Below are 15442 nucleotides of genomic sequence, written 5' to 3' on the forward strand. Positions count from 1 at the left end.
GATCAAAAGCAGCCACTATGTATTACATGCATATCAAATAATGATTTAAACAGAAAATACTTTGATTATTGGTGCATTTATTATTTCTTTGTTATATGACTGTTTACAATGTTCCACTGGCAACATCTTTGGTTCACACCTAATCCTAAACCATGGTTTGTTTAATCTGCAAACACAGCGTAGTGGCTTAACCATGGTTTATTTGTTCCCAACAAATCACAGTCATGAGTCATAGTTTGTTGACTTACGAAGCTCTACTGGTTCTAACAATGGTTTGTCATATATGTGAACCCAGCATGGTAACCATGGCTTGTTTGCCCACCCCAAATTTTTACTAAACTACAAAGTCACATGGCAAGAGCAAATGAAACTGTACCCAAGGCTCTTGCTAGTGCTCTGCCAGAAGAACTCACTTCTAACTACCTGGCAGTTTTCCCACCCCTCTCCTGCAGTACAGCTTCTCCCTCACAAGTAGAGTTACCAGGTCTCAATTTTTCAGCCGGAGTCTCCAGTTTTTTGGGGCCCCCTCCGGCTCTCCGGCTAGCGCCCCTTAATCTCCAGACTCTCAGCTTCAATTAAAAAAAGTTAAGGTTCTAGGTGGTCTGGTTCCCGAGATATACACCAAAACGTCAGCCGCCCCCCTGCGACTGTTTAATCTATTTAACTGATACAACGCTGAAATTGGTTCCTAGTTCTCAGTTCCTTATTTGCTTGAAAGTTCAAAACACTAAAAAAGAAGAGTTGACAACTACAGCAACTTCAAACCAAACTTAACATGTCTCTGAACCCCAAAATGTATGTTGGGGTACCCTGTATGATATATCACTGTGATTGGCGGACTCTCCCCATCAAGAATAACAATACATTTATGCAATCAAAGTCATCAGTCTTCTGATATTATCATAAATACATAATGATGTCATAAAATCATAAAAATAAGTAACTGGGGGTGCCCACCCCAAAATCTGCTCTGGGCCAGGACAAATCATATACCCCAGGAAAGGGGAGGATGTCCTCTACGAGATGCCACTGTGTCCTGCCTGGCCCAAAGCTTCTGCTGGGTGCAGGGGAAGGATGAGAGCATCTATGCAAAATCAAAGCAGACCAAAACATACAGGAAAAAATAAGTAACTGGGGGTGCCCACCCCAAAATCTGCTCTGGGCCAGGACAAATCATATACCCCAGGAAAGGGGAGGGTGTCCTCTACGAGATGCCACTGCATCCTGCCTGGCCCAGAGCTTCTGCTGGGCGCAGGGCACAGAACAGGGCATCTATACAAAATCAAAGCAGAAAAAAACATACAGTAGGGCCCTGCTAATACGGCAGGTTAGGGACCAGGCCCCTGCCGTAAAGCAAAAATCGCCGTAAAGCAGGGCCCCATAGACTATAATGGGCTGCATCGCGTGAAAATGATGTCAAAATGGTACGTGACACAAAAAACCCGCCGTATTAGCGGAACAAGCGCTGTAAGAGTGGGGCCTTTCCCTAATTGAAAACCGCTGCATGAATGAAGCACCGTAAAGCAGAACGCCGTAAAGCGGGGCCCTACTGTACAGGAAAAATAAGTAATTGGGGGTGCCCACCCCAAAATCTGCTCTGTGCCAGGACAAATCATACACCCCATGAAAGGGGAGGGTGTCCTCTATGAGATGCCACTGTGTCCTGCCTGGCCCAGAGCTTCTGCTGGACACAGGGGAAGGATGAGGGCATCTATGCAGACAGACAGGGTAGGGAATCTTCTTACTCTTACTCATTTCTCAGACCTCTTTCTGAAGTGAAGGGTCAAATCTGTAAAGAAGTTTGGAGCAGCCACATTAAAAGATAAGGGCAGGGCATTCCAGGCAGGGGGTTGCCAACCCTGCTTGGATATGGATGTCTTTGCAGAGGATCCCTAGTCAAGCTTTACCAACAGCACAATCCAAACTATATCTACTCAGAAGTAACTCCTGTTGAGTTCTATGGGGGCTTAGTCCCTTAGTAAGTGTGTTTAGAATTGTAGCCTTCAGGGGCATCCATCTTTACTCCCGAATGCTCCCATCTAACATCTCCACAACACTAGGCTCCTTTCTTCCTACAGTGGCCTTCTGGTGACTGGCCTGGCCTGAAGGCACTTAAACCCTTCTTGCCAAAAGCTAGTAGGCTAGATTAAATGTTCCCTACCCAGGCTCCATCTTTTAGCGAAGATGTCTAGCTTAATTTCCAGTCAGATATATTTTTTAATTGTACGCTCCAAGCAACTGTGATTGATGCTTAATGTATCATGCTTAATGACATCACTCGGGCCCACCCCATGACATGACATCACTCAGGCCCACCCCATGACACCACTAGGGCCCACCCTGTGACATCACTTGGGTCCTCCCCTAAAACCTCAGGTTATGGGATTCTTCTGACCTGGCAACCCTACTCACAAGGTAAACAGCTTTACTTCAAAGTTGCTGCAGTGGAGTGGAACATTTTAAAGCAAATATATTTTAAATTCTGTTTTTAAGATTATTATTTTTTACAGATTGTTTGGCATCCTAGGCTCCTTCTGGAACAAAGGGCGGGGTATAAATTTAATAAATAAATAATACATAATACATAAACAGCCCAGTGCTCCCTACTAACTTCTAAAATGAGTTAAAAAAGAAAACAGTGAAGTTTAATGAAGAATGTTCCTTATTAGATTATAGCAACTATTTACATGTTACTTTAAAAAGGGAGGGGGGATGCACAGCAGTTGGGGGGAAAAAACCAAACATTCACCTATGTAAAACTGACAAGGTTTAAAAAGTTCCAACTCCTTACAGTGCATAAACACTAGCCTTGGGAGGGAAAAACTAGTGAGCTTTCACTCAACATTTATTATTACCCATGAGAAAAGACTGTTCTTGTAATTTGCAACTCATGGCTGCAGGGTAGTTAGCACCTCCTGTGAAAATACCTGATTTACGATCTATGGTACCATAAAATCCCAGTTCTGTTTCCACAAATCCAGAAACAATCATTCTTTGCCTTGGTGATGACAAGGTGATTCCACATTTACTCTATGTGCTTCTGGAGGTGGCCTTGACAGGCCCACAGTAGAAATTCTGAGATCTTGCTTCCCAAACTCTATTTTCTAGCATGACCCACAAGCTAAAGGGTACCTTGGTCAGGGTATTTTAGGCCTGCAAGTATCTTTCAACACAGACCTCTTCCCTGGCTGAGGAAGAACTACAGATGAGGAAACCCATCCGTGGCATTCCTTGAGTCTCAAGAGAGTATAAGCAACATTCTGGGTGGGTAAGGAGGTTGCAAGGACTATGGCATCTGTGTTAATTTAAGTTTTCAGATACCAGTACTAGAATATTTGATAAATTAGAAACCCAAATTCTGCTTTCGGTGGATCTTGAAAGAAGCACAGTATCAAGGCTTTTAAAGAGGGCAGTAACTAATTTTACAATACATTTACCTTGATTCATTTGCTCTTTGTGTGAGTGGACCTCTGACGTTTTCGTTGGAGAGGTCACTTGTGAGGGAGTGCTGCAATCCTGAACACACACTAGGAAGCAAGGCCCTTTGGCAGGCAATTGGGCTAATGTCTGAGCAAGCTTGCATAAGATTATGTTGCATGGAAATTTGTTCTTGCTGAAGCTCCATGTGTCACCGAGCTCTGGATTGGAGCAGAAAATGTATTCTGAGTATTGATACAGTAAATGGATTCAACTGCATTTGTGCCCATTATTTATTTTTAAGCAGTGTTGATTTAAACAATAATTTGACCAAACATAAATGCAGAAATGTCAACCACTTCCTTCAAGAATTCTTCCTGCACAAGCAGCATTTGTCTCTTTGCATGTCCTGCTAGAGCATTCTAGTCGTCATTTATGGAGGCGTTTCTAAGTGAAGACGTCATCATATCCACAACTTCCTTCCTGGGATTTTCTTCTAAATCAGTTTTCAGAGCACCAATCTCTGCCAGCTTCCATTCAAGTTCTGAAACAACAGACTGCTCAGACAAGATGAAGTAGCAATATATTTAGCAATAAATCATTTATATCCCAATATTGTTTATTACATAGATCCAGTGGAGGGTGGTCCACTGGGATAAATGGGACACTGCCCCACCAACATCATTCTGCCCTCAGTCAGTCCCCACCTGCCTGCCTTTTTACTCATATCTAGTCTAGGGTCTGACACTGCCTGTCAGCACAATGTTCCCCTTATAGAACTCGGCAGGGAGAAGAATGGGGACAAAACTAGGAATAGTTGGCTCTAGCTCCACCTACTGCTGGCCACCCTGCCTTCCACCCCACCAGTCTCAATGTGCACCAGCCACCACTGCATTTATCACATGTTTACTTCCATGACAGAACTCATGATGGTGCACATAGTGTTCAAGAGTAGAACTCAAAGGTTAGATGCACTATTGATGGGCAGGAGTTATTATATTGCACTGGATAGCGCACTCTATATAAGCAGCTTAGAAATCAACCTGGTAAATAAATATACATAAATTACCAGCCCTGAACTACCTACACATACCAGTGGGAGTTACTTGGGGTATAGAAATAATTTTCTATAGGGCAGCCTATTCTAGTCCTTCGCTAACAGGATGTGTAATACATGTCTTGAAATAAATAACAATATTTGTCTTTAGTTGTGAACTTAGGTCAGTTATTTTTGTTAAAGTAACTATATCCAATCAATAGTTATCTCATTCCTTCTTGTTCACTAGAAAACACTACAATGAAAGTGTATTTCACACTTCACAGGTTCTCTTATAAATGCCATAACATTTTATTCTAAAATCTATATTAAAATACATTAAGCAGTTTAATGGCAGCATGAGGGGTGGTGACTCTGCTATCTGCTTATCACAATGGGACAGGACAGTCAGAAGAGTCTCTAGGTGCCGTTGGCTCAGCTGCTCTAATTCAAAGAATTGCCACTGGTGATGATTGGCTGAGCTCATAGGTCTTTAAGTGGACCATGGCAGGCAGATCAAGAGGCCTAGATAAAGAGCAAGGAAAGGAAGGGGGACCTGGAAAGAGGGACTGGAACAAGCTGTGGTCCAGAACATTATTAGAGATGGGAGATGGCTGAAAAGGAAGGGCTTGAGAGAAGGAAAGCTTGGATAAAGGATAGGCAGAAATTAGAAGTTAATACTGATACGAACTGCAAAGATAAAGGAAGGATGAAGTTCCCATTGATTTGCAATAACCAGCCAAATCTTTGGGTATAGGCCTCTAGTTTGTTAAAGTGTTCTGAGTATTACCTTCTACTGTAAGCTTTGTTCCTCCACATTCTCTGATTCCAATTAACTTGCCTTTGATCTCTCCATTTTCATACACAAATAATGTAGGTAAGCAACTGTCATGGTAATTTTCAATGCAGCTGTTTGCAATGGCTTTCACAAACTTGGTTTCTGGAAATTTTGTGGCCAGTAGGCTGAGGTGTCGGTTAATTAACACACACAATGGAATGCTTAAAAAATCCAAAAGAGCAAATGTGTTTGATAGTTAAGCTCTGACACAAATAAGAAAATCCTATAATATTTTAAAAAATACACTATCATGCATTCCACAGAAATTCACAGTTGCAGTTTCACATCAAAAGTAGGCTACTTTGGGTTTAACCTTATTGCTGCGTTTCGCTCCAATTGTCTCCCTGCTAGGTTCCGCATATTGCATCCAAGGCAGTGCATTCCTTAGTGCATTGCGCTAGTCCATCAGCATGAGACTGTGACACCCATAACATGTTTCCCTAGCGATCCATTCCATGCATGTGTGTGCTGTATTTTCTTGTCCCAGAACAAAAGCCAGGGCTGGTGATAGCTACTTGTGGGCCCAGTATGCTATTAGTATTCAGGGCCATTCTAGGATGCATCCTTGGCTATGTGGAGCTTCTAGGTTCCCTCAGTAAGTTCACATTCATACACCTGACTGCAGCCCTGCCAAATCTGTTAATGATCTATTGCAAGGGAAGGCAGCCTGTGACCCTAGGGTAGCACATGGCAGCACCCTAAGATGAACTCTCTGTGCTAGACTTGTCTATCAAGGGAAACCCCAAACAAGATATCTCCCTTTACTAGCATGACAGGACATTGTAACTACTGATAGCATATGAACATGCCAAGTACATAGAGAGCTTTCACATGTGCTTCTAAATTGGAAATCTACAAGAACTAGACTGCAGATCTACAAGAACTATGTCTCTGGTACACATATTTACGTCGAGATAAACCAGTTAGAAATTATTAAGAATGGGTGAATATTCAAGCAATAACCCAGCTTAAGATCTTTTTAGTTCATATGTATATTGTTTTATTCTGCCTAATTTTAAAACACATTTTTAAAATCCTGATTATTACCTTGGTCTGTAAAGATGGATGACAACCCAGACATCTTTTTGTGCATTTGTAACTTCTTTCACATACTGTTCACCAGAAATTTCTCTGAGTTCTCCATATCTTTGTCCTTTCTGTAGAGATTTCAATTCTTCTAGACGTTGTTTCCTAATTTAACAAAAATAATGTGAACTAATAACCTTTGATATTGTGATTATTCGTAAACTTGGTACACTAGTGAACTAAGGGCAATGGAACAGGCTGGACGGCGGCTAGAGTGCAAGTGGCGAAAGACATGCTGTGAAGCTGATCGGGCATGAATAAAACATCATAACTGTGCCTACTGTGTGGCAGTGATGAACGCACACTTCTCTGCCTCCATCACGTCCTCAAGTAGCTGTCCAGTGGAGCTTTTCATATTGCCAGGGGTCTGCTAACATCACTCCAGGAAATAGAGTTTTAGATCCTTTGGAAATCCCCTGTGAATTGTTTGCAAGGTACATTGAGGGTAAAGTTGCTAGCCTCTGTAGCAATCTTGTTGCTCCATCCATATCTACTGTAGTCCCCAGTAAGGTGTCCAGCACAATGTCTGCTGTAACTTCTTGGGATCAGTTTCAGCTGATGCTGCCTGATGACATGGACAAGGTGCTTGCGACAATGTGGCCAGCAATGTGTCCTCTCGATCCTTGCTTTTCTTGGCTTATTAAAGCTTGCCAAGGGGGTATGACCGAGTGAATCCAGGATGTGGTAAACATGGTGATCCGACCACTTTTGAAAAAGCCCACCCTGGACCCATTGGTTTGTGACAATTACTGCCCTGTCACAAATACCCCCTTTTTAGGGAAGGTGATTGAGAAAGTTGTGGCACAGCGATTGGAAGTACTCTTACATGAAACACTGTATCAGCCTTGGATGATGGATGCCCTGATGGATTATTTTTATCAGGAGAAGGATGGGGGGTGGTGACCCTGTCATTCTTACTTGATCTCTCAGCGGCTTTTGATACTATTAACAATAGTATCCTTCTGAGCAGACTTGGTGAGATGGGTATTGGCAGCACTGTTTTACAGCAGTTCCGATCCTATCTCCAGGGTCGCTCTCAGAGAATAGCATTGGGTGATTCTCTTTTGGACCCCTGGCAGTTGTGCTGTGGGGTGCCGCAGGGTACCATCTTGTCCACAATGCTGTTTAACATCTATGTGAAGCCCTTGGGAATGGTCATCAGGAGATTTGGGCAAGGTGACAGCAGTATGCTGATTTATTTATTTATTACATTTATATACTGCCCCATAGCCGAAGCTCTCTGGGCGGTTTACAGCTGATGACACCCAGCTCTATTCCTCTGTAACATCTGAATCAGGAGAGGCTGTGCAAGCCCTGGACCAGTGCCTGGACTCGGTGGTGGGCTGAATGAGGGCCAATTCAGACTCAGATTGTCTGAATCCTAGGAAGACTGAGGCGCTGTGGGTTGGTGGTTCCCGAGTTCGGATAATTGGTCAATTGTCTGCTTTGGCTAGGGTCGTAGTCCCTCTGAAAGAGCAGGTTCATGATCTGGGGGTGCTCCTGGATCCATCTTTGTTGCTAGAGGCCTAGGTGACCTCAGTGGCTAGGAGTGCCTTTTACCAGCTTTGGCTGCAGCCATTTCTGGACCGGGATAGGCTGACCACCATTGTCCATGCACTGGTAACCTCTAGACTGGATTATTTATTTATTTATTTAAAATATTTCTGTCCCGCCCTACTCTATAATAGGGCACTCAGGGCGGCTTAAAATAAAATCACACACCGAGATATGAAAATCGTACACAATTAAAAAAAACATGAAAACATTAGTGTAAATGAAAATACATAAAATACTAGATAGACAGATAGATAGACAGATAGATAGACAGGTAGGTAGGTAGGTAGGTAGATAGATAGATAGATAGATAGATAGATAGATAGATAGATAGATAGATAGATAGATAGATAGATAGATAGATAGATAGATAGATAGATTAGGGGAGTAGTACTAAAGGGACTAAAAGAATTAAAATTAAAAGCATGAAAAAAGGCTCTCCCATCAGTCTATCCCAGCCTTTTGCAACTAGTGGGCTACCAGATGTTGTTGGACCACAACTCCCATCAGCCTCTGCCAGCATTGCCAATGGTCAGGAAAGATGGGAATTGTGGTCCAACAACATCTGGTGGCCCACTAGTTGGGAAAGGCTGGTCTATCCCAAAGGCTCTCCGGAACAAGATGGTTTTCAAAAGTTTTCCATATTTCTTGACAGATTTTTGTCAACATTTGGACAGATTCAGTCTCAGTAGCTTGTAGCAACTCTATTGGTATGCCATCTATTCCTGGTGATTTGTTTCTTCCAAGTATTTTAAGAGCAGCTTTCACCTCACATTCTAACATTTCTGGTTCTTCATCATACGGTTCCTCCATGAATGAATCTGTCATCCTTGCATCTCTTTTATAGAGTTCTTCATTGTATTGCTTCCATCTTCCTTTTATTTCATCTCGGTCAGTCAGTGTGTTCCCTTGTTGATTATTCAACATCCCTAGTCGTAGTTTAAATTTCCCTTTCATTTCTCTAATCTTTTGGAATAGGGCTCTTGTTCTTCCCATTTTGTTGTCCTTTTCTATTTCTATACAATAACTATTGTAATAGTTTTCTTTGTCCCTACATACTAGTCACTGTATTGTTGCATTTAGGGTTCTGACTGTGTTTCTATCTGCTCTTGCTTTTGCTTTCCTACTCTCTTTAACCATTTTAAGAGTTTCTTCAGTAATCCATTGAGGTTTTTCTGTCTTTTTAACTGGAGGTATTGTCTTTTTGCATTTCCCCCCAATAATGTCTCTGACTTCACTCCATAGTTCCTTCTGGTTCTCTGTCAACTAAGTTGAAAGCCTCAAAGCTGTTCCTTATTTGATCTTTATATTCTTCTGGGATGTTATTTAAATTGTATTTTGGCATTATGAGTGCTTTGTTCTTCTTCTTTAGCTTTACTCTGATTTTCGATGTTACCAGTTCATGATCTGTACCACAGTCTTCTCCTGGTCTTGTTTTCTCAGAAGGTAGGGAACTTCTCCATCTTCTGCTACCAATTATATAACCAATTTGATTCCTATATTGACCATTTGGTGATATCCATGTGTATAGTCGTCTTTTCGGTTGCTCACAAAATGTGTTGGCAAGAAACAAATCACTGGCTTCACTGAATTCAATAAATCTCTCCTGCTTCATTTCTGTCTCCTAAGTCCCATTTCCCAACAATTCCTAGTTCTCTGTTCCCTACTTTTGCATTCCAGCCCCCCATGATTATCAGCACATCTTGTTTTTTGTGTGATCAATTTCTTTCTGTACATCTGCATAAAATCTTTCCAGTTCCTCTTCTTCTGCATTTGTCGTTGGAGCATAGACTTGGATGATGGTTATGTTAATAGGTTTCCCATTTAATCTTATTGATATCACTCACTCAGATCTTGCATTGTAGCTCCTAATTGCTTTTGCTGCATCACTTCTTGCTATTAAAGCAACCCCATTTCTTCTTAATTTCTCATTTCCTGCATAAAATATTTTGTAGTTGCTTGATTGAAAATGTCCCATTCCTGTCCATTTTAATTCACTCACACCAAGTATTATAATGTTGATACATTCCATTTCTTTCTTGACAATTTCTAACTTTCCCTGGTTCATGCTTCTCACATTCCATGTTCCTATTGTGTGCGTCATACAACTCCAGACTCTCCTTTTGCATCTGTGTGCATCAGCCTCTGGGCTTCCTTTCAGCTTTGACCCAGTTGCATCATTAGTCACAGTGCTACTCGTACTTGTCCTTTGTTCTTCCCCAGTAGCTTGGTGAGTGCCTTCTGACCTGGGGGTCTCATCTTCCAGCACTATCTCGTGTTGCATTTTGGATACTCTGTTCATAGGGTTTTCGTGGTAAGAATTATTCAGAGGTGGTTTACCATTGCCTTCCTCTGAGTTTGGATGCATCTTAGTCTGGTGTCTCAGCTTTGACCATTCTGCCATGGGCAGCCTCTTGGTCTAGACTCCTGATGGCATTGCTGTCAGCTTCTTCAACACTCTCAAACTCCCTCACCACATTAAGGTGTGCATCCTAGAGGGGGAATAAACTTTGTTATGGCATTAAACTTCTGCGGGCTATAGTCCCCTTGGAAAATTAAATAAGTTAATTTAAATAAGTAGTACTTTGCTTATTAATGGGAAAAGACAGACATGAATAAGAAATGTGTACATTTACTATATTTAATCTCCATGTTTGGATCTTCTAACACAATATTAGCTTTGAAAGTGGTCACTAATAACCAGACATACCTATACATTTCAACAGCTTTCATATCTTCCTCATCAAATTCATCTTCAGCTTCTTTGAGTTGTTTCATATTCATTTTTTCATAAGGCTTCACTAAAAGAAGAATTGAGTTAAATGAAGAACATGCCTCAATTTTATATTTCTGGGGAAAGCAGTGACCCAAAATAATGACAACAGAATAATTTCCTATGAGAGTTTATTTATTATTTATTTATTAATTGAATTTATATCCCGCCCCATAGCCGAAGCTCTCTGGGCGGTTCACAACAGATAAACATCCAATATACAATTAAAACATATATTAAACAAGTTGAAAACTAAACCTAATCAAACACATAAACAACTACAAAACTCGATACTAAATGTTAAATGTTAAAAAGTATTAAATTGATTGAAATATTAAGATGTTAACAAGTTAAGATATCAACATCAAAATGTTAAAAATATTAAATATTAAAATGCCTGAGAGAAGAGGAAGGTTTTTACCTGGCGCCAAAAAGATAACAATGTTGGCGCCAGGCGTACCTCATCAGGGAGAGAATTCCATAATTCGGGGGCCACCACTGAGAAAGCCCGTTTTCTCATTGTCATCTTCCGGGCTTCTCTCTGAGTAGGCCCCCGTAGGAGGGGCTTTGATGTTGATCGCAGCGTACGGGTAGGTTCATATCGGGAGAGGCGTTCCATCAGGTATTGTGGTCCCAGGCCGTGTAAGGCTTTATAAGTGAAAACCAGCACCTTGAGTCAAGCCCGGAAGCATATAGGCAGCCAGTGCAAGAGGGCCAGAATCGGTGTTATATGTTCGGACCTCCGAGTCCCTGTTAACAGTCTGGCCGCTGCATTTTGCACGAGCTGTAGCTTCCGAACCGTCTTCAAAGGCAGCCCCATGTAGAGTGCATTGCAGTAGTCCAATTTAGAGGTTACTAGTGCATGGACAACTGAAGCAAGGTTGGCCCTGTCCAGATAGGGGCATAGTTGGGCCACCAACCGAAGTTGATAGAAAGCATTCCATGCCACCGAGGCTACTTGTGCCTCTAGTGACAAGGATGGTTCTAAAAGAACTCCCAAACTACGGACCTGCTCCTTCAGGGGGAGTGCAACCCCATCCAGGACAGGTTGAACATCCACCATCTGGTCAAGGGAACCACCTACTAACAGCATCTCAGTCTTGTCTGGATTGAGCCTCAATTTATTCGCTCTCATCCAGTCCATTACCGCAGCCAGGCATCGGTTCAGCACCTTGACAGCTTCACCTGAAAAAAATGAACAGGAGAAGTAGAGCTGCGTGTCATCAGCATACTGGTGGCAGCGCACTCCAAAACTCCTGATGACGGCACCCAGCGGCTTCATGTAGATGTTAAAAAGCATGGGGGATAGTACTGACCCCTGTGGGACTCCATATTGGAGGGCCCAGGGTGCCGAGCAAAACTCCCCAAGCACTACCTTCTGGAGACGACCCGCCAAGTAGGAGCAGAACCACTGCCAAGCAGTACCTCCAACTCCCAGATCAGCGAGTCTCCCCAGAAGGATACCATGGTCGATGGTATCAAAAGCCGCTGAGAGATCAAGGAGAATCAACAGAGTTACACTCCCCCTGTCTTTCTCCCAACAAAGGTCATCATACAGGGTGACCAAGGCCGTCTCCATGCCAAAACCGGGCCTGAAACCCGATTGAAATGGATCTAGATAATCGGTCTCATCCAAGAGCATCTGGAGCTGATCGGAGTTAAAAGGAAAGTGTGGCAAACCATGCCAAAGCAGTGGTTGCAAATGTGAGCAGTGAGTCAAGGCAACCCCAGTTCAAATCTCACATTAACCATGAACTTACTTGATTGCCTTATTGGCCACGTCGCTATTTTCTCTGTCTCTGCTAGCCCTTCCATATGCAATGTGGAGATGATAAAACTGACAGATTTGTATAGGATTTTATAAGGATTTGGGGGGCAACAAATATGAAGTACCCAAACCATAGCGACATAATACTTAGAAAGGTGGGATGGAAATGTAGCAAACAGATACTTAAAAAAAAAAACTGTAGCAATGTTTCCTACTTATAATTTATTTTAAAACAACAATAGTGAACGTTATTTTGGAACAGCCTTTGCCAAGCTCCAAGGCTGCCCTGGGGAGTTAAAAGTACTGAAAAAGAATGCATGTATACAAAAGAACCCAACTGTGTGCATATAATCTTCAAAGAACATAGCTGCTGGGGACCTAATCAAGGCCACTGGCTGCATTTTTAAAACACGAAAAGTGAACAGGGTCACTCTTGTTGGACTATAGAAAAGCAAAAAAAGTCTGGGGGAATATCTAAACAGATTTGGGCATAAAAGTAGATCCACATCTTCTGGTAGATCTCTGAGTGATTTCCAGTAGATCAGCAAGGATTGTTATTCCAAATTGTTTAACTATAGTAGCAACAAAATTACTCTGCTGAAAAGAAGAACACTTGGTGATAACAGGAGTGGATTTTTTTGTGGTGAGGGGGATGTAAGTTCCACTCAGTTTCTGGTTCTCAAAACAAACTCAGAATGATTTAATTCCATGTGTATATTTTTTGCACCAGGTTACTGTTGGTGGATCTTGGGGTTCCAGTAAAAAAAGCTAGGAAAGTAGCCCCTACAAGCCTGCTGTCTGTCCATCCCAGTTCTAACAAACTGACAACCTGCCCATCAGCTGTGATCCTCATTCAAAGGTCCCTTCAGAAGTTAGGTGGCTGGCTTCTGGAGAGAGAAGAACTTTTCTGCCCACACTCCAGAAACCTTTCCTTAGCTATATTCACCTGGTGCTTTCATTGCTAACCTGAGGCAATGCCATTGGGTTCTCATTGGCTCTTAGGGCTTATGCAACATATTCTGTTATTGGTGTGGCTTGCAGCAACATCAGGATATCTTAAAAAATGTAATCCTGGGTGTGGGGTTCCCAATTTTCAGCATATGGGGAAGGGGAGGTTAAACCCCTTCCCAGGCATAATCCTAACATAAATCATCCTCTGCATTAATGAAAGAAATAAAAAGGTCCCATTAGCACTAGTGGAAGATCATAGCTGCCTCCCAGCACACTGCAATCCCAATAGAAATCTACCCTTCCCACACCTAGAATTACATTTTAAAAAACCCAGCCATATAATTAATCAAACATGTAATTAAGCCCTTAGTGGTATATTTGTACTGGCTTTTAGTCACTGTTTTTATCCTGCTGCTCACTTTTCAATTTTATCTTCAGTGGTTTTAACTGCTGTTACCTTAATTACTGTGGAATACAGATTTGTTTGCAAGTCATCTTCAGGGCACTTGTTGAAAGGCAGGATATAAATAAAGCAAATTAAACAAAATTACAAAATCTGCTTCTGAAAGTGAAGCCTGAATGGGAAATCCCTGTGCTTTGAAGATTCTAGTTCAAGACAATTGTGCAATAAAGTTTCCGTAGAAGCTATTTCCAGATATGTGCTAATGATGACTGTTAGAGCATATCTGCACATTCAGAAAAAGTGTATTCTTCCAATGCTCTTCAGCTCAGCTGCTTTAAAATGCAGGGTCAGGATCACATAGATGATGCAGCAAATTGCTCCAGAGGGTAGGACCCAAACTAATGGGTTCAAATTACAAGAAAGGGGATTTTGACTAAATATTAGGAAGAACTTTTTAATGGTATGAGCTGTTGGGCTGCCTATGTCCTGTTCTCACCAGGCAAGAGAGTTCTTAGCACTAATACAGTTGAGGGCAGCACCAAGACAGTATCCAGGGCCAGTCCAAACAGAGTCCACAATAACCAAGGGGTCAGGCAAGAAGCGCAGTGCAAGGTCAGGAGCCAAGCAGTCAGCAGGCAAGGCAAGGGGCAGGCCCAGAGTAGTCTGAGGTCAACAAGCAATCAGCAGCCAGGTCAGGTGTATAGATCTTGTTCCAGCAGCTGTTCCAGCCTAGCGCTTGGGTTTTAATGCTGGAGCTGCTGGAACTACACCCCAAACCTCAGCTAACTCCTATTAATCACCTGCTGACAGTCCTTTACTCATGAGGAGTCTGGGCCTGCAATTGAAAATTCCTCTGGATGGGCCAGTTCTCCAGCTGGTGTTTGAGGCAATACCTCATCCTTGGCCTTGTTGTCAGAGGCCAAACCTACTCTGAGTGCAGACAGCCCTTCCTCAGTCTCGTCACAGGACCCTGGCTCCTCCTCACCTCACTCTCTTCACCTTCAGATGGAGCCTGAGTCAGGACTGGATCAAAGAACAGAGTCTCCTGGTCTCTGAGGACTCCTCTGGCTGGGCCTTGATAGCCTAGGAAGGTGGTGGATTCTCTTTTTTTAGAGCTTTTTAAAGCAGAGGTTAGGTGATGATGCATTATTGGTTTAAAACTCCCTGCCAGTAGCATAGTAGCAAATTCAGAAGTGCAGGGTCCCTTCATGTTAGTCACAGCCATGCCCCGCCGTTTTTTGCTGCAGGGTTGAGAATGAGATCCTTGTGAATGCCTTTTCCGACAACAACAGACAGTCCTAGGAGCAAATAAGCAGGGAAGAGTGTTAGCTACTGAGAAGAGTCTTCTCAGTGGCTGACTCACCTCCTTTCACTCTGATTGGCTCCAATCAGCAGGAAAAAATAAGGAAGCATGCAAGAAGACTCTTCTCAGTGGCTAATACACTCTGCTTTCATGCTGATTGGCTTGTAACATGCTGGAGACATAGGGTACCTGCTGGGAACCTGCTCCTAAAAAAATAAAGGGTCTAAAAACCCTGAGTCCCAAGATGATTACACCCTTGTTCCCTGCCTGTAGAAAGCTAGCACTTCAGGAAAACGGCAATGTTAGGACAGAA

The 15442-nt window shown here is 42.5% G+C and overlaps 1 protein-coding gene across 4 annotated transcripts; it reads right to left on the reverse strand.

The window, feature by feature from the left end:
* Positions 1–3750: 3750 nt before the first annotated feature.
* Positions 3751–14870, reverse strand: PDCL2 (phosducin like 2). Of its 4 annotated transcripts, none has more exons than XM_061584156.1 (5): positions 14812–14870; positions 10642–10732; positions 6339–6482; positions 5244–5452; positions 3751–3961 (listed from the first exon to the last, which is right to left on the reverse strand). In XM_061584156.1, exons 2-5 carry the CDS (start codon positions 10713–10715, stop codon positions 3840–3842), a joined length of 549 nt encoding a protein of 182 aa, XP_061440140.1. In that variant the 5' UTR covers positions 10716–10732; positions 14812–14870; the 3' UTR covers positions 3751–3839. The 4 variants fall into 4 exon arrangements, with proteins under 4 accessions (XP_061440140.1, XP_061440137.1, XP_061440139.1 ...); XM_061584153.1 differs by lacking the exon at positions 14812–14870 and adding an exon at positions 14627–14677; XM_061584155.1 differs by lacking the exon at positions 14812–14870 and adding an exon at positions 13881–14404.
* Positions 14871–15442: the final 572 nt, after the last annotated feature.

This window comes from Rhineura floridana, chromosome 9 (genome assembly GCF_030035675.1).
Source record: "Rhineura floridana isolate rRhiFlo1 chromosome 9, rRhiFlo1.hap2, whole genome shotgun sequence".
In the NCBI taxonomy this organism is placed as follows: Eukaryota; Metazoa; Chordata; class Lepidosauria; order Squamata; family Rhineuridae; genus Rhineura; species Rhineura floridana.